Genomic DNA, 17,866 nt, shown 5'->3' with positions numbered 1-17,866 from the left:
CAAAAAATTGCAGCAGCAAAACTACTCATCCCACCACTATGGAAATCGAATCATATACCTACGATAGCACAGCGGAAAGACAAAATTTCACAAATCTATAGATTTGAGGAATTAGCCGCTTGGGACACCAACTCAAGGGAAGAATTCCTCAAACTCTGGTCACCGTGGTATACATACCTAAAAAACTAGATAATATAGCTCTATCCAAGTAGCCTTAAACGGGGTGATGTATAAGAACATCTAGCAGCAACAAATTCACTCGGGCGCTCCTCTCCTCTCCTTTTCTCTCGACGACTTGGTTTCCCCCCCTCCCCCTGTTAAGTTCCTTACCAATGATCGCAAATAAAAAGCTGGGACGCTGCAGCGGAAGCGGGTAGGAGCCCCTGGTTGAGCGGATTCCCTAACCCGCATCTTCCATTGCTTCTTCCCCCACTCGCACGCCTCGTCGTCTATACACTTGAATAGACCCCTAATGAAGTGGGGAAGTAGCTCCCTCCCGCTCACACAGCACCTATTGATTGAATGTACCCAACCTATACCATCATATCTTTCAAAGCAAGTTTGGTACATTTCATCGCTAACCAAACATGTAACACTCATAATCTGTGATTTGTTAGTTACGTCCTACAATGGCTTCATTTGTGTAAGAAAATACTCACTGTTCGTAAACGATTTTTTTTTTCTATGCTCAAATAAAAACAAGATTGTTTAAAAAAAATCTGTAAATAATATCAGGATTCATAGAGAAAGCCCAAGAGTCCTGCTTCCTCCACCCACTTCCAGAGGAAGCCTGTGAGTCCTGCTTAGCTGCCCAGCTGTCAACCATCATGGCAGTCCGGGGTTTATTATTTTGTTAGTTTAGAGGCTGAAGAACTGACTCCTAATGAAATGACTAGTCAGACACTTGCTTGAAATCTTCTGCCAGCCCTTCCTGGATTGGAGGATCAAAATCCCTTCCTCCAGGAAGAGCTGGCTGTGATTGGTTCATGAATGCAGTGGCTCAGCCAATCAGAGTTGAAGCTTGATGGACCAATCAGAGACATTCATTGATTCATTGAATTGCTGTGATTGGTTCATCGAGCACTGGCTCTGATGGGCTGAACCACCGCACTCCTGAACCAATCACAGCCAGCCCTTCCTAAAAGAGGGGATTTTGATCCTCCAATCCGGAAGGGCTGGCAGAAGACTTTAAGCAAGTGTTGGGGAGCTTCAGGGGAGAAGATGCACCGGAGATGACAGCGCCTCTTAGGTGATGTATTATTTATTTTTTCCTGCAGCTAGGGCTAATTTTAGGGCTTTTACAGTAGGATTTCCTACTGTCAAAGTTGCATCACACCGCAGGAAAACTGCGTTTTCATACAATGCAACAGAGAGGAAGGCTCCATAGGGAAACATGGGCTACAAAACATCGCAGGTTGTGTGCATATATCGTGAAAGCCGCAAGGTTTTTGAGTCGCAATGTCACATGCTGAAAAACTATCCAAATGCAAAGGAACCCATAGGAAAGCATGGGCTTCACATACATGCGATATGTAGCATTCTCACAACGCCCTAAAATCGTGCGACTGTAAAACAGGCCTTAGACAGAGTGTGTGACTGGGTTTTTATATAGGGACAGTCAGCAAGTAAACCGATGTGTATCTGGTTAGTAATACAACCTACTCCAGCAATCATCAGGGCAAGCCAGCTGGGCTTTGGGGTCAGTTATCACATGGATGTGATCTATTGATCTCGTATCACCTGGAAGGGATCGGTTTTTGGGAAGTGACCATGGCTGTATTGCTTGGTCTAGCCCTTCAATGGTAAGCAGCCTCCGTCATACATGGTCAGCAGCCATATGCTCTCCCAGCAGGAGGCGGCAGAGACTGCGTATGGCTGCGAGTGCACTGTGAATGTCCGCGTATCCCTATCTGTTCAGAGTATGAAAACGCTGCTCATACGCAATGTATCTGGGCTAATCCCACAGCTGCACACCCTTCTATCTATTCCCTATTATCGCTAACCTTCTTCATAGGAAGAAGTAGAGGACAGAAGGGAGAACAACTACAGGATCAGACTACAGGCAGGTCCTGTTTGTAGTCTGTAACTATGGAGACACATAGATCTGTATAGGAGCTGCGTACACTAACTATTACACATGAAAAGGGTGTTCCAACTAAAAAACAAAATGTCCTGCTTGTAAAGGGCAGAAGATTTAAAGTGGTCACCTCTTGATTACTCATGTCCCAGTATGGTCGCTCGCCGTAGGAGGTGACTTCCCACATGACAATCCCATAGCTCCACACATCGCTGGCACTGGAGAACTTGCGTTGCTGGTGAGCTTCTGGTGCCATCCAACGTAGAGACTGTCTCCCGACCTGGAAGACATTGGTGGATACTCCATAACACTCAACATTCCCAAGACCGCCGCAACCATATTATTGTGCTGAACTATAAGAGGGGGCCTGGCTGAACCCCATTGTAGTGGGCTGTGTAGAGCCTCACAGGGCCTCTTCCCCTCTTACTACAATGCTTCCATAGATTCATGCCATCCTTTGCTCCTACAAGGGATTGAGATGTAGCTTGTAGGCGTTCTGTATTTGGAGAGAGGAGCATGATGTCATTGGCACAAATGTACCATGCCCATGAACCAACCTATGACAACATAAGGGTGCGAATGGGATATAAAATATGACCGATATTAAACTATTTTTCACTTTTTAATTATTTTTAAAGAGAAGCAAAGTTTCTGACATTCGGGAAGCACTGGAGAACCCAGTTTATACCCTCTGAGTTATTTTATGTTATGCTGAGTTGGTTTTAGGGGCGGCCAACTGGGTAACTGCAAAATGCCCTAATTTTCTAAGAGGCTTCTGAGGACAGGACCAACAAGAATAAACTCAAAGTAGAGCAGAAAAACACATATTATATTGGCTGTATTATACATGACAGCGTTATTCTGGCTGCATATGGCTGTATTACACTCAATGACCACTTTATTAGAGACCCCCATCTAGTAAAACGTTAGAGCTTTTTGGCCTACAGAGCTGCAGAGGGCCAGGGTGTGCCAAGGAAACCCTGCCGACACCAGCCTAACAGGAGGGGGTCATCAATTCATGCTGCTTGTGCCGAATTCTGATCTCCCATCAGAACGGTATAACAGAAATCTGGATCTATCTGACCAGGAAATGTTTTTCTGCTGCACAGTGATACAATTTTTGCGCTTTTTTGCCCACCAGAGTCTTGCCTTTCTGGTGCTGGAACTAGTTGTCTGCTGTCATAGTCCATCTGTACTAAGAGACAGCGAGTTGTGGATTCGGATAGGTTAGTTGGGGCACCAGCATTGTATTTGGCTGCTCCTGACTGTGCAGCACCTGTTGTTTAGGATGATTCCTTACATCCTCCTTTGACCCCTTTTGGTGACAAGTTGTTTCCACCCACTGGATCCACTTTCACTGGATATTTTTTCTCGATCATGCCATTCTCCATATACTCTCCACATTGTTACATGAGAAAACCCCATGTGGTTGGCAGTGACATCCTGGCCCCGGCTACTTTAGCACTGATGACCGGTCTCGTTGGAAGTCGCTCAGATCGCTGGATTTTCCCATCAAATGTGGATTCATACTGAAACTGATCCACGGAAAACTTGTCACGTGATTGTATTTTGCACAGAGAAGGGCTAATTGTGAGAGGGTCGGGGCTTTAATAAAAGGGCCGGTCAATGTATGTAGACTATGTCTGCAGTATAATGTGAGTGTAGTATGTAGATATGAGGAAAACCCTCCATAAATTGGGCCCTGATGAGAGGATAGACTTACCACATCTAACGGTCCACATAGTCCGGACACCTTGCACACTAGTTGTCCATTCACCAAGATGTTACGCGCTGCCAGATTTTTGTGGATGTAACTTCTGTCTGACAGATATCGCATACCGGACGCCACACCGCGGAGCATTGTGACCATCTGTAGGGCGGACAGACCACCCTCACACTGCTGAGATACAAGAGGAAGGAGACCCTCAGCCTACAGTTATCAGGTAAGTACAAGAGTAATCACGATCTACTATGAGAGATACGTCCAGTACCAGAGATAACTGGAGATGTAATCTGATTGAATCATCACCAAATGGCCAAGCAATTTGTAATCTGCTGTCCACTGAGATGTGCATTATGTTACGATGTTAATAAATGTATTAGGACCCCCCACCAATTCTGTGCTGACAGGCGAAGGGGATATGCGGGCTGGATGAGAGAGTATCTATCTATCTATCTATCTATCTATCTATCTATCTATCTATCTATCTCATATCTATCTATCTATCTATCTCTCTCATATCTATCTATCTCTCTCATATCTATCTATCTCTCTCTCATATATATCTATCTATCTCATATCTATCTATCTCTCTTTCATATCTATCTATCTATCTATCTATCTATCTATCTATCTATCTATCTATCTCATATCTATCTATCTCATATCTATCTCTCTCATATATATCTCTCTCATATCTATCTATCTATGTCACACATATCTATCAATCTATCTATCTATCTCATATCTATCTATCTCCTATATATCTATCTATCAACCTATCTCATATCTATCTATCAATCTATCTCATATCTATCTAGCAATCTATCTCATACCTATCTATCAATCTATCTCATATCTATCTATCTCTCTCTCTATCTCTCTATCTATCTATACACACATACATATATAAAGGCGAAAGCCCTTACTGACTGACTCACTGGCTCGCCACAAATTCTCTAACTTCCCGATGTCGTACAAATTTGAAATGTGGCAGGAGCTTTCTTTAGGTCCTAAATAGGAAAAGTAAAGGGGTCACAACTCGATTATTAAATTTGAATAAAAGGGCTGTTACCTTTAAGAGCGTGGGAGGGGTGGCACATTCTGCAGAGAGACATCAGTACATGCAGTCTGAGGAGAATGTAATGCTCCTCTATGTGTATACATATTTTATTCCTCGGTTCCTCTGAAGTAACCTTGACTTCATAACATTTTCCGTGTGAACAACACATAAACACCAGTAACAATTTACCTCGAGCGAAGCCGGGTATATCAGTTAGTTAGGTAAAAAGTAGAGGGTGGCACAGACATATCCCAGTACAAAAACAAACAGATGCCACCAGTTGTAGAACTGACAACGGGGTATGCTGGTGGGATATCAACAACCAATCAGTACGGACATTGAAGCACTTTTGGTTCTTCCAAATTCCACTGTTAGCAATGTTATTTGTAAATGGAACCCATGCGGTGTGTGCGGCGGCGCCACGGTCAGGGAGACCTTGTAAACTGACAGAACGTGGACAATGAAGCATTGTACGAACTGTAAAGGCACCACGCATATTGTCTGCCCTCGCTCAGGAGGTCTCACAGAACGCCATTGGAACGTCCATTAGCACTAATACCATCCGTAGGGAACTGCATGCGAAGGGTTACCACAAACAAGTGGCTGCACACAACATCACAGCAGTGAATGCACAGCGGCGCCTGCGATGGGGCTTGGCGCGTCGGACTGTAAATGATTGGAAGCAAGTGCTGTGGGCGGCTGAATCACAGTATACCATCTTCCGTTGGATGGCCGCACTTGGGTGTGGCGGTTGCCTGGAGAGAGGTTTCTATATGACTGCATAGTCCCAACTGTGAGGTTTGCAGGAGGTTCTGTTATGGTGTGGGGGTGTTTCTGCTGGGAAGGACTAGAGCCATAGGTTATAGTGAAGGCCAATCCTCAATGCCAATGGCTACAGAGACAATCCGGACAATGTGGCATTACCTCCCTGTGGCAAAACTTTGGGTACAGCTCTGTGTCTCTACCGACATGATTGAACACCATGCCATACAGCAAGAAGTGTTGAATCTTTGTTTGAAGAGCAGAAATTCTGCAAACTTCATTGGCCAGCCCAAAGTCTGGATCTCAATCCCATTGAGCATCTACAGAATGAACTAGAACACTATATCCCTACAGTCCCAACATGGCCATCATCCCCCGCATCAAAATCTGAAGCTCTCCTCGAGGAAGGGAGGCAAATCCCTCTACATATCCAAGATGGGATTTGGTGGAAAGCGGCTGAGGACGGTTACTGCAGTCATTGAGGACAAAGCTGACCCAACACTGGACTGAAAAATGTGAATAAAATTTAATTTCATCATCATCACCTTTTATGTGTCCCAATACTTCTGTCAACATAGTGTACTGGATAAACCGGCCTGACATATCTGCGGTTTACTTTCCAAACAGAAAACTTATATTGTATTTTATAAGCCGAGTCGATTCATCACCTACCCGGAGATACGCATCCAGTGCGCCATTTTCCATGTATTCAGTCAGGATCATGATGGGGCGACTGCGTGTCACAGCACCTTCTAGACGGACCACGTTGGGATGGTCAAATTGTCCCATGATGCTTGCCTCACCGAGGAAATCCCCCCGCTCCTTGTCACCGGTCCCTGAGCGTAGCGTTCGTATACACACCGCTATATCTCGCTTCCCAGGTAGGCAAAGACGGCCGCGGCACACATCTCCGAAATCACCTGCGGAAAGAAAATAAAACGTGTGCATACACGTCACTCTTCTATTAGTATGCTATCTATCTCATATCTATCTATCTATGGCCGCCTGCAGACGGCCAGGTCAGATCCCGCTGCCAGAATTCTCGCAGCGGGATGCAGACCCGTGCCCCTGCACAGCCCTGTGGCTCACCCGCTCCCGGCGTCTCTTCTCCGCGCTGTGTGCCGGCTGCCGCCCACCTGGGGCATACGCAGAGCAGAGCCGGCCCATCACCACAGATATTTCTTTGCGAGCCTCTGAGAGACCCTCACAGAAATAGGGCATGTCGTGATTTGTTTTCCGCGTGTGTTTTCATGCGGAGAAATCACGGCTGTCTGCCTAGGATTGTGTTATCTAATGCAATCCTATGGCAGCGGGCATGGGCGGATATTCTGCAGGAAATCCCGCCGCGGAATTTCCGCCCCTGTGCAGAGGCCCTATCTATCTATCTATCTATCTCATATCTATCTATCTCATATCTATCTATCTCATATCTATCTATCTATCTATCTATCTATCTATCCCATATCTATCTATCTATCTATCTATCTCATATCTATCTATCTATCCTATCTATCTATCCCATATCTATCTATCTATCTGTCTAGCTATCTCATATCTATCTATCTCATATCTATCTATCTATCTCATATCTATCTATCTATCTCATATCTATCTATCTATTTCATATCTATCTTTCTATCTGTCTAGCTATCTCATATCTATCTATCTCATATCTATCTATCTCATATCTATCTATCTCATATCTATCTATGTCATATCTATCTATCTCATATCTATCTATCTGTCTATCTATCTGTCTATCTCATATCTATCTATTTATCTATCTATCTATCTATCTCTCTATCCATCCATCCATCTCATATCTATCTATCCATCCATCTCATATCTATCCATCCATCCATCTCATATCTATCCATCAATCCATCCAATATCTATCCATCCATCCATCCATCCAATATCTATCCATCTATCTAATATCTATCTATCTATCTATCTATCTCATATCTATCTATCTATCTAATATCTATCTATCTATCTATCTATCTAATATCTATCTAATATCCATCTATCTATCTCCTATCTATCCATCTACACTTTTACCTGTTCCAGTCACCTCTTCAATTTTTACATAGGATACATCAATCTCTCGAGCAAACTCCCGAACAGCCTCTGTGGGGTCCTCATATGTGGATGGATCAATGTAATATTTCACTCCCAAACCTAAGATAAGTGAAAATTATTTTCAGTTTAATGGCAATTATACAAATGCACCATTTTGACACATTAAATGGCATGTTCACTTTTCTTAATCCTGTATTATGCATCAGAGCTGCACTCACTATTCTGCTGGTGGAGTCACTGTGTCCATACATTACTTATCCTGTACTGATCCTGAGTTACATCCTGTGTTATACTCCAGAGCTGCACTCACTATTCTGCTGGTGGAGTCACTGTGTACATACATTACTTATCCTGTACTGATCCCGAGTTACATCCTATATTATACTCCAGAGCTGCACTCACTATTCTGCTGGTGGAGTCACTGTATATATACATTACTTATCCTGTACTGATCCCGAGTTACATCCTGTATTATACTCCAGGGCTGCACTCACTATTCTGCTGGTGGAGTCACTGTGTACATACAATACTTATCCTGTACTGATCCCGAGTTACATCCTGTATTATACTCCAGAGCTGCACTCACTATTCTATTGGTGGAGTCACTGTGTACATACATTACTTATCCTGTACTGATCCTGAGTTACATCCTGTATTATACTCCAGAGCTGCACTCACTATTCTGCTGGTGGAATACATACACAATTATAACACACAAATGCAGAGGGGAGGGGGGACACCCCTGCTGATCTAAATAAACTGTTATAATTGTGTCCTATCCAAACCAGTTTCATTTTAGCCTGATGAAGGGTCGATAAGAAGAACCTGAAGGATGCTGTAACATCATGTATTTCTGTTAGCCATTAAAATGTATCATATCTACAAGATTACTTGGTTTCTCTCACTGAGAACAATCACACTTTATTTCATGTACGTTCTATATAGTGTATATCCAGCATGACTGAAGAAGGGGCGTATTTTGCCTCGAAACGCTGTGCGTTTCAGCTGTTTTTTTTTTTCAAAATAAAGCAACACTTTCTTCTAAATATCCAAGCATGTGCGCAATTTTCTAAAAGAGGTTGCGCCACTTGATCAGTGGGAGGCAGTGTCTAAAGTGTGTACAATATAAAGTTCTCCCATGTTCTAACCCACCTCCCATTCTGTGCTCTGGATTTAAGGCTACATCACATGACCTTGTACAGGACCCAGTATGCCTGCGGCTCTCACCTCTGGAACTGATGTAATGCTGCAGTCGGTCAGTATACGGAGTCTCTCGTCTTTTACTGTAATGATGCAACGGGATAAATGAAAATGTTAATGAATGTTACACACATCAGCCGGGACACCCGCAGTCACTTCCATCTCTGTATAGTGTATTTCACATTTGCCAGAATTTTTAAATATATTTCCCATCAGGCTTCATTTTACCAAAAGTAACCCTGAATTATTTTAGAAGGGGTGTGGCCATCAAGTGGGTGTGGATTAGACGGCCAGGGTGGGGTCAATGGCAATTAGTTTAAAGGAAATCTGTCAATCGATGTAACGAGTGTTAGATAACTGTGTTATAGGACATACCAGAGGTGGATGATGATAACGATACCTTCCATTTTTTCATCAGATGAAATATCCTGCTTGCCACGTGGTACAAAACTGACAGCAAATCCATCTCATGGACTGAAGAAGGGACTGAGAGCCCGGACCGCTGCGGGAGGTGATCCGCCCAGTGGATGGATTTGCTGACAGTTACAAACCACATTGGATATTTTGGGACGAGAGCATCTGATGAACAAAATGAAAGGCGCTTCCCCACAGAAATGCTTCAGGCCACAATAGAGGCAATCCCTAAGCCAGAAAAGGACACCTCCTCCCCAGCAAACCTCAGACCCATACCCTTGTTAAACAGCGACATAAAGATATACGCAAAAATCTTAGCCCATCGATTATTAAAAATTATTCCAATGTTGATCCACAGCGATCAGGTGGGGTTTGTTCAAGGTCGACAAGTGTCAGATGGAACAAGGAGAATTTAGTCACTCAAACAATGGACCTCCGGGCAGCTTCTTTGCTCCTTACTTTGGATGCGGAGAATGTGTTTGATAGGATTCACTGGAGCTATGCATTCTCGGTCTTGGAAAGATTTGGATTCTAAGGTGGGATATTAAGAGCAATTAAAGCTGCCAGCACCCTTCATTTGTTTTTCAGGGAAGGGCTTTAAATATAAACCCTTCCCTGAAAAACAACCCAAACTGGTGTAAAAAAAACCAAAAAACATACTCACCTTTCTTCAGCTGCCGGGGCTCAGCCGAATCTTGTCTCCGCTGTCCCCGACTCTGCACTGAAGTTCTTTTAAAATCCCTGCCTGCTGAAAGAGCTGCTTCTGATTGGCTGAGGCAGCTCTTGGCCATTCAATGAATAACAGGCGAGAGCTGCCTGTGATTGGTTGAGTGCCTCAGCCAATCAGAAGTAGCTCTTTCAGCAGGCGGGTATTTTAATTCCCCGCCTGCTGAAAGAATTTCAATGCAGAGTCGGGGACAGCAGAGACAGGATGTGGCTAAGCCCCAGCAACTGAAGGAAGGGGAGTATGTTTTTTTTTTTTTTTTACACCGATTTGGGTTGTTTTTCAGAGAACGGTTTATATTTAAAGCCCTTTCCAGAAAAACAATTAAGGGGTGCCGGCAGCTGGATCTTCTACTGCAGCTGTCATCTGTGACAGCTGTGGTAGGTAATTCTTTATTCCCCACGGGGATGAAGAACTCCTTTGCCACATTTGTCACATTTGTGACAGGTGCTGCAGGAAATTCTTTATTCCCTGCGGAGATGAAGAAAACATCTGCCGAATGTGGCAGATGTGTTCTTCATCCCCGCGGGGGACATGGCAGCCCGACCAAACTACTGAACTACTACTAAAAATAATACCATCACCGGCTTGGTGGGAAAAATACCGGCCAAGCCGGTGAATTACTGGCCGAGTGGCAACCATAGGTGCAGAAGGTTTTGTCATCAGGGTTCCATTATTGCCTCTGGGTCAGCAGGGACACCACCCTCAACCCCTTCACCAACATTTCTCAAAATCCCTAAGCAGAGCACTTCCTCCACAAACAAATCACATCAGAGCATACCCCAGGCCGCAATCATATACCGCACTGTCTGAGCACAGTATGAATACCCCCTAGACATATATACACAGAACTCAAGTTGGAAGAGTCCTTCACAGCGTGATGGGTGTAGCTTATATAAAAGGGTAGGGCTAAATATATTCAGATCCCCTCTTTTAATTTCAAACCACTGTTCATATCACTAAATTAATTTCAGACCCCAGACCAGATCCCTTGAATACATTCAAACCTATAAACAAACCCTCTAAATATATTTAGACTTTAGGCCACTAACCTTCTTCTAGACCCCTATGTTTAAATCAGACACCAGACCCTCTAAATAGACAGAACCCAGATGAGACTCCCTAAATATAGTTAGACCCCAGAATCCTAATTCACACCTCAGATCATGCCCCCTAAATATAATCAGGGACCACCCAAATTTAGTCAGACTCTAGCCCCCTATATTTACATCAGACTCTCTAAATGATAGGTGAACACGTGTCACAGGTCTATTAGCTAACCTCTAGATTGCCAGGGATGTTGCCATTGCTCTCTGCACTATTGAGACATCATACGGCAGTATTATTGGGGCCCTATATGGCAGTATCACTTTATGGCAGGTAAGATTCATTCTCTCGTGTATTGTTTTGATCATCTGTTATAAAACCCAACAGATTTCAGCCAAGAACCACAAATAACCTTTTAAAGAGAAGTATGAGGACCAGGAGGATGGAGAGACCGATGAAGGCCAAAGCACCGAGGCAGGAGCCAACTATGAGGGGCAGCTTGTCTTGGGATAATTCAGATTTCTCGCCACCTGAGAAAAAAACCACAATTATTATATAGCATTCTTGTATATCATTCTCTCTGAATATTTACAAGAAAGGGAGCCGTTTGCTCTTATCTCAATCTGGGTTTTCCCACCCTAGAACTTCTCCTTGCATTTACTCTATTTGGATGTCCTTTGTGATAGGGTGCCCCCCACCACGATCACTTCCTCTATATGTACACCACTAAAAATTCTTGCAGGTGTTTTTAACGATTTGGCTACAATCAACATCACATTTACAGAGGTGCTATCCTTTCCATTTCCTGGCTTTCCCATATATACATACGAGGGGCTGCTGATAAGTCTTTGGCTTTGTCTTCTTTTGTTGTTTCTATGGTAACAAATGTTACATCACATGAAAGCCTTATGTTTCTAATATATGTTTTCAAAAATTTTGTGTTTGTGGCTTATGGCAACAGTGATCTCGGCACGCGGGAAAACAAAATGGCGGAGTCTAAGGCGATATTCACAGCAAATGAGAGCAGAGGAGTGATAAAATTCTTGTTTCTGCAAGGAAGGTCCGCGAAGGATATTCATGGTGATATGTGGCAGACATTGGGGGATCAATGCCTTTCATATTCTACAGTTAAGAACTGGGTTGCCAAATTTAAAACGGGCCACTTCAGCACCAATGATGAGGAACGTCCTGGACGACCGAGAGAGGTTGTTGTTCCGGAGATCTTCGATGCTTTGCACAACCTCATACTGGAGAATCGGCGAATGTCAGCTGCAGGAATAGCAGACATCATGGGGATTTCTGGTGAACGGGTTTGTGTCGTTATCCATGAACATTTGAACATGAAGAAGCTATCTGCACAGTGGGTCCCCAAATGTTTGACAACAGAGCAGAAAAGCATGTGAGTGAGAACTTCCCGGCCTGTTTGTCAGCGTTTCTGGACTGATAAGAACTTCCTGGATCGACTGGTCACCATGGATGAGACCTAGATTTATTTCTATGACCCTGAAACCAAGGAGCAGTCAAAAGAGTGGAGGCATAGTGGTTCTCAGCCACTAAGGTGAAGGCGTCTGTGTTCTGGGATAAGGAGGGCGTGCTGCTAGTGGACTACCTTTAAAATGGTTCCACCATCAATGTAAGGTATTACATTGAACTTTTGGACCAATTGAAGGCAGCTCTGAAGGCCAAAAGGCGTGGCAAGCTGTCCAAAGAAATCTTGTTCGTGCAAGACAGCGCCTCCGCTCACACTGCACAAGCGACCACGGCTAAACTGGTGGAGCTAGGCTTCCAGCAGGTTGACCACCCACCTTATTCACCAGATCTAGCTCCTTCCGACTATCATCTGTTTCCAAACCTGCAGAAACACCTCAAGGGGGCCAAATTTCTCACGATTTCTGATGCCATGGCTGCTACGGATGACTGGTTTACGTCACAACCGAAATCCTTCTTTTTGCAAGGCTTACAAAACTTGGAATACTGATGTAAGAAGTGTGCTGACCTCAGTGGAGAGGATGTGGAATAAATGTAAAGTTTCATCTTCCTATCTCGTTTCTTTCTGGGTAAAGCCAAAGACTTATCAGCAGCCCCTCGTATATATATATATTTGCTAGACCTGTCTAGCACTCTTCTCTAAGGTGAAGATCTCATTATGTATTCGGGATCAGAGATATATATGTACCATGGGGCAGACTGAGCCTCTGGCCTCAGGCGGCACCCTGCAGCTCCGCGGAGGGGCAGCTTTACTTTTAAGAGCTGCTGGCTGGATGACCTAGGGCTTAGCTACTGTGCAAGAAGAATAAACAAACATGTGCTTCTTTAACCCCTTGAAGAACTGACATTTTGTGTTCTTTTCCTTTTTTGTTTTCACCATTCCTGCCTTTTTCCATCTAAATTGCCATATGAGGGTTTGATTTTTGTGGGACGAGTTGTATTTCTGGTTCAGTTTAACACACCATAAAATATATTATATAAATTTTAAAATTTCTTAAGTGAGCTTAAATAATAAAAAAAATGCATTCATGCCATTATTATTTATGTTTTATGGCATGCATAGTGCATTAAAAAGGATATGTTCACTTTATTCAGTGGGTTAGGGCTTATCCACAGGAGTGTATATCGGCCGCCATTTTCACGGCCAGCCCATATTCGCTATCATCTGAACTGTCTTCCCCCTTCCCTCCCACCTCTCTCCTCGCCTCTGGCTGCTTGCAATGGGAGGGGGTAGGGTTAAACTAAGCTCTGTCCTTCCCATTAAAAGCTCTGGAGCCCCGTCCTGCCCATCCCATTGAAAACAGCCGGAGGGAAGAAGAGAGGAGAAAGCCGGTGAGGGGGAGAGAAAGGGGAAGATAGCTCAGATGGTAGCATATGTCTACCATATACGCTTGTGGTATATGCGGTATACGCTTGTGTAAATAAGCCCTTAGTATGATCACAGCAATTCCAATTTTATATAGCACATGAGGTGTAGCAACAAGTGCAGACAGCTGGTATGGGGAAAGTCATCTACAGCCTTATTTCTGGGTCTAAGGATACAAAGTTGTAGGAGTCATCCCCATCATTCACTGTAGTGCAGCCGGGTGAGGGTTACATTAATCATTGGGACACAAGTCTCCTGCCTTGGCTCATTGAGGCAGTCAGAGCTAGATTTCTGATACAGTGCTCCAAACCCTCTGCATAGATATAGAGATAAATGTAGCAACACTGGCAGGATGCTAAATGGCAGAACTCGGCCTATAGCATGTATCTTTCTTGGGTACTTAGCATGTCTACCAGTACGCAGATACTCCAGGAGCTATAGTAGAGCTAAACAGCATAACAGCCGGATGTCTCAAGAAATATAGAAGCACAGTATACAGCAACACAGAGAAAACTAGGGAATTACCATTAAATGACAGGGGCAGAGGATGATGATGAGGAAGCAGATGATTATAATGAAACTGGCGGAACAGATGGTATGCAACTGAAATAACAACCAGAGAAATTCTGGCTCTCCCTACATCTCTGACTCACACTGTCCCTCAACACCAGACCCCACTGTCCCAAAACAGCTCTGAGTTATCCCTATGGATGATCCTGTCTAAAACACTATCCCTGTGAACAGGAGGGCACCAGGGCCCAGACAAGAGGCTGAAAAAGCAAAATCTTGGATGACCCAAGGCAAACAGCAACAAAGAAGTAAAAATGAGACAAACCACAAATTGGACTAGATAAATATAAACTGGACTAGAGAACTGAGAAGACATACTGACTGAAGAGACAAGACAAGACAAGACTGGAGTAGAGCTATGTGCTAAAATTAAAACAAAGAATCCTGGATAGAAAACACGCTGTCAACCGAACTGTACCGCAGAAGCAAAGAGGTAATGATAGAGACGCAAACAAATATGATACTCTTCCTTGTAACCTGACTGAGCAGTGCAATCCAATGATCCCCTCCAACAGATAATAGCAACCGCCCAAACAACATAGAAAGCAGGAGATAGAGACACAGCAGGAGACCTCTAATAAATGATTAAAATCTTGTTTCTGGCATCCACCACTAGGAGGAGCTCACTGCATATAGATTCATTAGTAAGTTGAGCAGAATATGTCTAAAGTAATCACCTAAGCTCCCTCTAGTGGTGACTGTGGGCATTTAGTATATTTATCTGTCAAGGATTTGGAGCTTTGTATCAGAAAACCAGATTGCTATAAAAAAAAATAATATATATATATATATATATATATATATATATATATATATATATATATATATATGAAGAAATCACCAACTACAGAATGTCAGACTTTAAAACCACACAGCGATAAAAGATGGAGATCTGCGACCTCCATATTACTTGTAGAGCGGCCTGGGATGGCCTCTGCTAAAAGGCTGTCACAACAAATGTCTTATGGCGCAGCTCATATACATAATATATGGCAGGCAGCCCGGTGTACCTCTTCTATCGTATATAATTCATCCAGATGTGATGCACATTATGTTTGCATTATCGGAGCTGACATGTGTCCCGCGCCCACGCCGCATGCAGGAAGACAGATCGGCTTTCTCTAATTGCTTTGCTTGTCTTTGTGTATCAATGAGCTCTAACAATGTGGTCGCGGCTTGTGGTACATTATTCAGCAGAGTATGGATTACCGGCGCCGCGCTGCTCACCTCCCAGCAGGGTCTGGAAGTACATGTTTCCGCTGTAGGCTCCGTAGCCGCGCTCTGTTCTCGCTCTCACCTGGAAGGAATAGATTGCCCCTGGGTTGAGTCCACCGACGGTCGCCGTGTTCGTCTCACTGATTAGAAACAGCGACTCGCCTTCATCGGCCTGCGGGAGAGAAAACACGTAGAGCGAGCTATTATAGATGGCTGCGTTTGCTGGCAATGCAGTCTGCACTGAGGTATATGGCGAATGCGTCAAGTGAACCCGCGTTCGTCCTGAAGATCTGATAGTCTGTGCTTTAAAGGGACAGGTCATGTACTGGCCGCAATATGGCCGAAAAGCTCGCCAATGTGCAGTTTTATCGCAAAACTATGTTGCCATTAACAATCAATGTAAAAACCGTAGCGATAAAACCGCATGTCACTGCAGCGCGGTCTTCATGTGACTTCAACCTAAAGGAGAATCCTTGCTTAATGCAACCTGTGAGTAAAACTACAACTCCCTGCAGGTCCTGTGGTCCACAGCTGTGAGGGCATGCTGGCAGTTATAGTTCCCTACGGAGAGGAAGAGATGTTAGGAAGCTGAAAGTTAATTTATTTTAATTGCTAAGTAAGGGGAAGGGGGAATAGATTTTTCAGTAGTACCTGCTGCCTCGGGCAATTCCTGTCCTGGGGGCTTCTCAGTAGCTTGCTGCCCGACCCTTACCTTGCGCAGTTGCTGTCCTGGAACCCCTCTGAGTATCCTGCTATCTGGCCCTTGCCATGTTTCTGTACTGGGACCCTCTTGGTACCCTGCCGCCTGGTCCTTGCTTGCGCAGTTTCTGTCCTATGACCCTCTTAGTAGTTAGCTGCCTGGCCCTTCCCTCTGGCTATTTCTGTCCTTGGGCCCTCTCAGTAGCCTGCCGCCTGGCCCTTGCCTCAGGCAGTTTCTTTCCTATGGCCCTCTTAGTAGCTAGTTGCCTGGCCCTTCCCTCTGGCTATTTCTGTCCTTGGGCCCTCTCAGCAGCCTGCCGCCTGGCCCTTGCCTCAGGCAGTTTCCTTCTTGGGGCCCTCTCAGTAGCCTGCCACCTGGCCCTTGCCTTAGGTGATTTCTTTCCTATGGCCCTCTTAGTAGCTAGCTGCCTGGCCCTTTCCTCTGGCTATTTCTGCCCTAGGGGCCCTCTCAGCAGCCTGCCGCCTGGCCCTTGCCTCAGGCAGTTTCCTTCTTGGGGCCCTCTCAGTAGCCTGCCGCCTGGCCCTTGCGGTTTCTGTCCTATGACCCTCTTAGTAGCTAGCTGCCTGGCCCTTTCCTCTGGCTATTTCTGCCCTAGGGGCCCTCTCAGCAGCCTGCCGCCTGGCCCTTGCCTCAGGCAGTTTCCTTCTTGGGGCCCTCTCAGTAGCCTGCCACCTGGCCCTTGCCTTAGGTGATTTCTTTCCTATGACCCTCTTAGTAGCTAGCTGCCTGGCCCTTTCCTCTGGCTATTTCTGCCCTAGGGGCCCTCTCAGCAGCCTGCCGCCTGGCCCTTGCCTCAGGCAGTTTCCTTCTTGGAGCCGTTTCAGCAGCCTGCCGCCTGGCCCTTGTGGTTTCTGTCCTATGGCCCTCTTAGTAGCTAGCTGCCTGGCCGTTTCCTCTGGCTATTTCTGCCCTAGGGGCCCTCTCAGTAGCCTGCCGCCTGGCCCTTGCCTCAGGCAGTTTCTGTCCTATGACCCTCTTAGTAGCTAGCTGCCTGGCCCTTTCCTCTGGCTATTTCTGCCCAAGGGGCCCTCTCAGTAGCCTGCCGCCTGGCCCTTGCCTCAGGCAGTTTCTGTCCTATGACCCTCTTAGTAGCTAGCTGCCTGGCCCTTTCCTCTGGCTATTTCTGCCCTAGGGGCCCTCTCAGCAGCCTGCAGCCTGTCCCTTGCAGTTTCTGTCCTATGGCCCTCTTAGTAGCTAGCTGCCTGGCCGTTTCCTCTGGCTATTTCTGCCCTAGGGGCCCTCTCAGCAGCCTGCTGCCTGGCCCTTGCCTCAGGCAGTTTCTGTCCTATGACCCTCTTAGTAGCTAGCTGCCTGGCCGTTTCCTCTGGCTATTTCTGCCCTGCGGCCCTCTCAGCAGCCTGCCGCCTGGCCCTTGCAGTTTCTGTCCTATGACCCTCTTAGTAGCTAGCTGCTTGGC

The 17,866-nt window shown here is 45.2% G+C and overlaps 1 protein-coding gene across 1 annotated transcript in view; it reads right to left on the bottom strand.

Annotated features, from left to right (window-relative positions):
* LOC136626693 (ephrin type-B receptor 5-like) overlaps positions 1–17,866 on the bottom strand; it is an 81,488-nt gene that overhangs the window by 14,681 nt on the left and 48,941 nt on the right. The window contains exons 7-13 of the mRNA XM_066601711.1: positions 15,741–15,900; positions 11,502–11,619; positions 8,932–8,987; positions 7,684–7,803; positions 6,295–6,542; positions 3,804–3,977; positions 2,208–2,357 (exon numbers count right to left, since the gene is read on the bottom strand). Of these exons, the coding sequence (XP_066457808.1) occupies positions 2,208–2,357; positions 3,804–3,977; positions 6,295–6,542; positions 7,684–7,803; positions 8,932–8,987; positions 11,502–11,619; positions 15,741–15,900 (1,026 nt within the window). The remainder of the gene's footprint in view (positions 1–2,207; positions 2,358–3,803; positions 3,978–6,294; positions 6,543–7,683; positions 7,804–8,931; positions 8,988–11,501; positions 11,620–15,740; positions 15,901–17,866) is intronic.

Source organism: Eleutherodactylus coqui, chromosome 4 (assembly GCF_035609145.1).
Source record: "Eleutherodactylus coqui strain aEleCoq1 chromosome 4, aEleCoq1.hap1, whole genome shotgun sequence".
Lineage (NCBI taxonomy): Eukaryota > Metazoa > Chordata > Amphibia > Anura > Eleutherodactylidae > Eleutherodactylus > Eleutherodactylus coqui.
This window is presented reverse-complemented; position numbering and strand designations above follow the sequence as displayed.